This window comes from Protomyctophum bolini (assembly GCF_963924005.1).
Source record: "Protomyctophum bolini genome assembly, chromosome: 8".
Classification (NCBI taxonomy): domain Eukaryota; kingdom Metazoa; phylum Chordata; class Actinopteri; order Myctophiformes; family Myctophidae; genus Protomyctophum; species Protomyctophum bolini.
This window is the reverse complement of record NC_137869.1, coordinates 10,356,500-10,363,859: the sequence shown is the minus strand read 5'-3', so window position 1 is coordinate 10,363,859 and position 7,360 is coordinate 10,356,500. Positions and strand designations below refer to the sequence as shown.

At 42.8% G+C, this 7,360-nt stretch overlaps 1 protein-coding gene across 1 annotated transcript; it reads right to left on the bottom strand.

Annotated features, from left to right (window-relative positions):
* Positions 1 to 2,131: 2,131 nt before the first annotated feature.
* abhd8b (abhydrolase domain containing 8b) lies at positions 2,132 to 5,839 on the bottom strand (the record flags this gene model as incomplete). Its single annotated transcript, XM_080769773.1, has 4 exons — positions 2,132 to 2,417; positions 2,775 to 2,991; positions 4,113 to 4,283; positions 5,049 to 5,839. 4 exons carry the CDS (start codon positions 5,837 to 5,839, stop codon positions 2,193 to 2,195), a joined length of 1,404 nt encoding a protein of 467 aa, XP_080625899.1. The 3' UTR covers positions 2,132 to 2,192.
* Positions 5,840 to 7,360: the final 1,521 nt, after the last annotated feature.

The following is a 7,360-nucleotide window of genomic DNA, read 5'->3' as shown; positions in this document are numbered from 1 at the left end:
ATTTAGTTCAGTATTCCCACTAAACAATATATGCCTACAAAACAAAAGACTTCTACACATCTACAGCAGACCAGTTGAAATGGAATGCAAGATGAATACAATTATAGTTTAAAAGAATACCATAATTTGGTGACCGGAATGCCCCAGGTTCTATCTATCCCTCCTTTTTTCCCTATCTCTTAAAGACAAAGATTGCAGATCAATAAGCTCAAGTCATGGAATTCAAGGCACTTGTTTGTATTCATATAAAATGACAAATGTTTTAGGAAAGTTGTGTCATGGGAGTCGGTGGGACAAGGAACTTAAGGAAGAACTCAATATATTTTCAGCGGATTTGCTAAAAGGGGGTATGGATGTCACACAAAGGTACTGTACATACTGGTGCACTGCTCCTCCTTGTGGATAGGGGGAGGGCTGTCTTACTGAGACAACATGTAGTCCAGGAACTAAGTGAGCCCAGTGTCTCACATTATGTTGTTTACCTTCACCCTAGACGAAGGTGCGTAACACACACACACACACACACACACACACACACACACACACACACACACACACACACACACACACACACACACACACACACACACACTTGTCCTTATGTTTTCTTTTTTTGATAAAATAGTCATATTGGAAATCCATCTATGGAGTCATGATCAAAGGCAAACAGAAACATGTAAGACACAAGTGCACAAAATGGGATGGTGTGTGGATCTGTGACATACGTACAATCTATAATCTATTTTACATCGAACACTTGTGTTATTTCAATTCTGAATAAACTACTGTGACATTTCTTGGATTTTAAGTATTTTTCAGACAAACTTTGGCCTCATTAAATATACTGTAAATGACTCAGAAATGGTTGGGACAGACAGAACAAGAGCTTGGGAAATCTTTGGTATGTACTACTGTACGTGCCAACAAATACTATGTGGAAAACGACCATTCTTCAGCATAATTCTGGTGCAAAATAAGCGCAAATTCCTTACAGATGAATGCTCTTTAAACCTTAGTCTCTCATGTGCAGTCATGTTCCCTCTCTGAAAAACTGGTTTAAATTAGTAAAATCATCACGCTTCTCAATTGATTCAATGAAGTCCTTCACCACTGAACATTGCTGTTCAAGCACCACTGATTTGCCATGCACATATTATAATATCTGTTATGTCTTGGCTGTCATATATGCCAGCAGCACCCCAATTATTGTAGTACATCTAAATAAATTATTAAATATTTTTTTAATGTTTTCACATTTTAAACATATATGGCATTTCTGCTAACCACAAATACTGCATAATATGAATTTAATTCATAAACTTGAATAGAAAGCTGCATTGTGCAATATGCTGCTCGTAATGATGGCTGACTCGGCTCGCTCGGGTACACCATACGAGCCTCAAGGCCTTGCAGTTTGCGCAAGCCAAAAACAGCTGCTCCCTTTTCCCCAAGCATGCTTGGAAAAACAATTTAGCAATATATAAAAAAGTATTGTTTAAGACCATTTAACAGGCCTTTCCTAAAATACTATAATCTTCTTAAAATACTTTACTTTTAACACCTTGCCTCTCCATAACTCCTTTATGTGTGTTTCTGTGTTGGTTTTAAGTCAAACCATTAGCACTGTATTCCTCAGTACTACAGGAGGCCCTCACTTGTATGTGCTCTTGGACACCACACACAGGCAGCTTTTTTAGTAGGATGAATGAGAGACCATGTTACTGCTCATTTGAAATCCCCCGTGACTGCTCCATTTGGACCCCCCTTCCCCTGTTTCTGACCCTTCCTTGGTCACACATCACCTCAAGGCACAGCCGTGGGCATATCTGCCATGGAGAACCTCAAGCATCCTCATGGAAACAAAATGTGATTGGTGCCCATTTTGATCTGTCCATCTTTGCAACAAAGACGAGACGTCCTCGACTCCAGACACCACATTTCACATCCACATTTTCTAGATCGCTAGACCAGTTCAGGGACTGGCAAATCTAGTCCACCCCATATGGTTACAGCAGTTCAGGACCACCTCAGTTCAACTGTTTTGAGTTCCAGAAGAGGCACACGTGGATATGGTGTCATGGCCAGCCATGACTGTTCTATGCTCTGTAATCCTCAGGTCTGATTACAGTCAATGTGCAGTGTACACTTTGACTTTGACTGCCTATTGTCATACATGCTGCCATTTGAGGAGGTTACTGAGCAGTTAAAGGTCGGACTGTTGCTGTTTCAGGTGCCACATTGGTAGTGTCAGGTCGGGCTTTCGCAGTCTCTGGACGGGCTTTGGGTTCTTTCTTGGACGGGATTTCGGGCTCCCAGAGGAGGAACTCATGTAGAAGTGTGTTGACCGTCTCTGGACATTCCATCATAATCATGTGGCTGCCGTCATCTAGTACCTTTAGGAAAGCCAAAAGAAGAATCTGACAGAAAACAAACAAAAAATAGTTTGAATTTACGACACAACTGCCAATCTTTTTCATTCGCTTTATCAATCGCTACATGTATCTCTGTTAAAAGTAAGATTGTCAAACTGCAATACCTTTGTTAACTTTGCCCTAAATAATCATCTGTCAGGAGACAGACAAGGAGATGGACACAGTTATACAGGAGAGGAATGAGGAGGCAGGTATAGAACAGGAATTTGCTTTCATAGCAACAGTGCTTCCCTGTCAAACAAGGTAATCAATCCATGGATGCCTCTGTGCTGCGATTATTAGAAATGAATTAGCATTGGTCAGCATGATCACTTTGTATCTAGCTGATAATGCTGTCCTCACCTCAGCCATGCGCTGGTCCTCTTCCACAGGGACAAACTTGTCGTACATGCCATGTACCAGCAGAACGGGGACTGTAAGTTCAGCATGGTACAGCTCATCCCCCTCAGGCCAGTACTGACCACTCATCATGGCACGCAGCACAAACGGTGACACGTTGAAGGCGTTGTTCTCTTTCAGCAGCTGCTTCTCTCTGGCACCCTGGTGGGCAAAACCAGCCCTATCGAAGGTCCACAAGAGTCCACAAGATGCACATTAGGGCTGGTAAATTCATATTCCAATTTCAAAGATTCGTCGAATATGGGGGAAAAACATATTTGAATATAAAAATATATATTTGATAATTTTTTTAAGATTTTTTTACTTTTATTGATAGGTTGAAAGACTGACAGGAAATGTGTGGGGAGACACGTGGCAAAGGCCGTCGGGATCGGGAGTCGAACCCGCGGCACGCCTAGGTGCGGTTAGCTCAACCGTCTGGGCCATATTTGATCATTTATGTTTATTTGACAGGGACAAATACAATACAAAAAACGATGTATCAAGTTATAAAAACAAACAGTGCATGCACTGTCCCTTTCTGCTGGTATCCTGATATTTTCACAAAACACACACACACACACACACACACACACACACACACACACACACACACACACACACACACACACACACACACTGTTACAGACCATGGTCCTTCTGAGTATTTGTTATTGATGTTGTGATGGTTAATTGTTATGATGATAATTAGTTGAGCTGTGAATAATATTTATAGTATGGAAATGTTGGTCTTCTGTGGATGGCTTGTATTATAATTTGTTTCTTTCTGTGTTTCATGTAAGGTATTGAATGGAGGTGAATGGAGTATGTTGGAGAGTGAGAGAGGCTGATGGCTGGCAGTGAATGATTGAATGCAGACTTGGCTGTGAGATTGACAGGTCCATGTTCGGACCTGCCCCTCCTTCCTGATTGGGTGTCTTCGCCCACACCCTAATCCCAGTTGGCTGTGCCTAGTTGGCTGTTGCCTATAAAGGCTCAGTTGAACTTCTGCTCTGGAGAGGACGACAGCAGTTTGCAGCAGAGACTCGGCCCCTCTTGTCCTCCCCCCTTTGCCTGCCCTTTTGTTTGTTTTAGTTTCTTTGAATTCGATTCTGTTCTGTGTTCTGTAAGTTTTGCCTGTCTCCTCTCACATTATGTTGTTTACCTTCACCCTAGACGAAGGTGCGTAACACACGTGCACACCACACATGCACACTTGCACAGCTACATGAAATTATTTGTGCACGTATGAACACATACATTTTTGTACACACAAAGTCAATCACACAGAGTTAGTCATACTTAAGGAAGCTCCAGGCTAGTAGAGGGGAGAGGCAGTGTAGTACACAGGTGGGCAGGTTAAAGATGGAACAGAGACTGGGCTCCAAAGCTGTGGGGCCTCCCCCGTTGATCATAATCATCTTATGGATCTGGTCTGGGTATTCATGGGCCAGGAAAGTACAGAATGACACACTGTAGGAGGAGAATAAAATAAAACGTCACTGGCCTGGGTGTCAGAAGTCAGAGGAATCAGAATTTGTTGTACTTTTGTCTACAATGTAATAACTTAGAAACAATGTTGACAGTGGCTGTAATGGAACTTTCATCAACACTTGTTCTCAACACACTGCATCAAAGTAGTGTCAGTAATTAAACTTAAAGCGACAATCATTTAGTTTAGTCTATGAGCATTGTATATGTTGAAGATGAACATCATAAATTCCAGGAATTTGTTTGTCTGTATGACTGTCCTTTACATATCTTGAGAATCTGCTCGATTTCAAACTTTGCGAACACCAGGTATATTATTGATTTCTTAATGAAGTGCAGTGTCGAGGGTGAAGTTGATCGGATGGGCTGCAAAGGGGCACATGTTCTGAATAGGCACTGCACTTTGACATCAGTAAAACCAGAATCTGTCACTGTCATCAGGTCAAAGGGAGAGAATGTGATTGCCCCACCTCTTTATCCCCCCCCCCGTTGTACCCAGATTTAATTATGTTTGAGAATGAGATATATCATTGCTGATGTCATTGTTGTGTTTTGAATGAATGTATGGGACCCGAATGGAAACCAGACTGCAAGGTCTTTCTTCTGCGCTATCCTTTTGGACCATTTTGTGCTTGACTGTACCCCGGTACTGTTTGCATTTTATTGTCTAATAAAATTATCAATCAATCAATCCTTAGTTCTGTCTTTGTGAGCCACTGTGCATGTGGATAGTGTCATCTGATTTACCCATATGAGTGTCCAATGAGAATATTCCTCTTGCGTGCATATCTCTTGAAAACGAGTCGTATATCCTCAGCAAGGGCATAGAATGTATATGCTGCAACTATATGTGGTGCTGAGCTGGCACCATGTCCAGCCAGGTCCGGGGCAATGACCTCATAGCCCAGCCGAGAGAAGAAGTCCAGTTGGTTGCCCCAGATGTCCAGAGAGCCCCCCACACCGTGGATGAAGAATAACACCAAGTCTGCGTGCGTCCCTTTACATGACGTTATCTTCCTCTCGCAGTCGATCACCACCGTGCGCTTGGGCTTCCATCTGCGACTCCTGGGTTGCTGAGGCTGGTCAGGCTGTCCAGGAGCTGGTGTCATTCCTTCTTCTGCGCCAGGCGCCACATCCGTCCCAGCGTCACATTTGGTCTCATTGATGGTGACAGGTGGCGTGGAGCCGATGTTGCCGGACTGCTCTGCCCCTGCGACTCTCGTGCTGTTGGGCTCTATATCTCCGTTCTGGCAGTTTTCCATCTCTGGCTTTTCTCTGTCTCCCAGGTTTTCTATCAGCATTTGCCCGTTGCGGTAAATTGTGATCTTGCGTTTACAGCTCATGCTGCCTGCCTGTGCGCTGGGCTCCTCGACCACAGGGCGGTCAGGGATGATGTGTCGGATACGCAGAATCCGGCCTGGTTTGAGTTCCACAAACTCATAGCCATCTGCTGGTTCTGAGGTCTCTATGGGAACCACAATGTTGTCTGCTTTTCTAGTCAGGCAGCAGAAAAGATAATCCATGAAGCTGGTCAGCATGGCTGCTGCTCTGTTGGAATACACACCATGCACACACACGCACGCACGCACGCACGCACGCACGCGCACACACACACACACACACACACACACACACACACACACACACACACACACACACACACACACAATAATCAAACATTAATTCCATAATCATAACTGCACAATGACGAAGAAATGTGCATGCAGAAACATCCATTTAAGAATACAGAGGGTACAAAGGGTACAAGAGCCAACTAAATATAACTATACACCCTCTTTTGCAGCACAGACCAAGTAGTTTATCCAAGTTAAGTGTGTACTCTGCACTACATGGAAGGATAATGGACCGGTACTGTTTCTTTTCCAGAAAACAATGGCTGATAATGTTGAGTTCATGTACTTTTCTTCATATAAATAGCTTGTAAATGACACAGGTTTTTAAAATAGTGAAGGCCTGTTTAACCCTTTAGTAATTTAGATTGTTGTATTAAATGTCACACAACACGTTACTTAGCCGCTTGAATCATAGCGTCCCTATTTTTGAATCAAACAATCGAAGCAATCGAACCAGGAACCTTTCATTTCCCAAGCAGGCACTTGTTCTGTGTTCACTGTATTCTGTGTTCTTGAGGCCCGCAAAATCCATCAATTACAGTTACATGTTAACCTTAACCACAGCTACTTTCTGTCTGGCTGAGTGGTGACTTCGTTTACCAAGTCAAGGAGGCTATTAATAGAAGGGGCCAGTATATCCTTCTCTTAACCCATTCTGACCGGGCACCCATTTTGGTGTTGGCATCATGTTATGCTTTAGCTATTGAAAAATAGCAGATCTACAAGCTCATATCGCGCCACCGAGTGGCGCGATACGAGCTTGTAGGTCTGCTATTTTTGAAAAATTCGAAGAACGACTGACATTTTTAGAATCTGATCTCAGGTCAGAATGGGTTCATCAGACCAGTGTGTGTCCCGTGGAAACCTCGCATGAATCTGATCTCAGGTCAGAATGGGTTAAATCCGGCAAGCATGTGCTCACACTGTGCAAGCCTCTATTCCATGTTCTATTGATCCCACAGGGACCCAAAGACATGCACCAGGGTGAATCACACATAATGGTTATAGGAAGATTTATGCTGAAGGTCAAGAAATAGAGAATGCTCTCAAACAGAGAGCACACGCACACGCACACGCACACGCACACACACACACACACAGTCTTGCTGAACAAAATCTACCTTCATGCACCCAAAAACATGCCTAATGTGAGTAATTGTTGCCAGGACATTATAACTCTGTTCTTATTTTTGTACCACTGTCCTTGTCTGATTTGCCACTGTGTTATGCTCTTTGCTATTGTCCCATTGTTTTAACTGCATGCCTGTTTTAATGCTGTTTATGTTTTGCTTATGTTTTTGTTATTTTTTCTGCTCTGTAAAGCACTTTGAGCTGCATTTACAGTATGTATGAAAGGTGCAATATAAATAAAGTGTATTATTATTATTAGTAGTAGTATTATTAATATTAATATTGAGACAATAT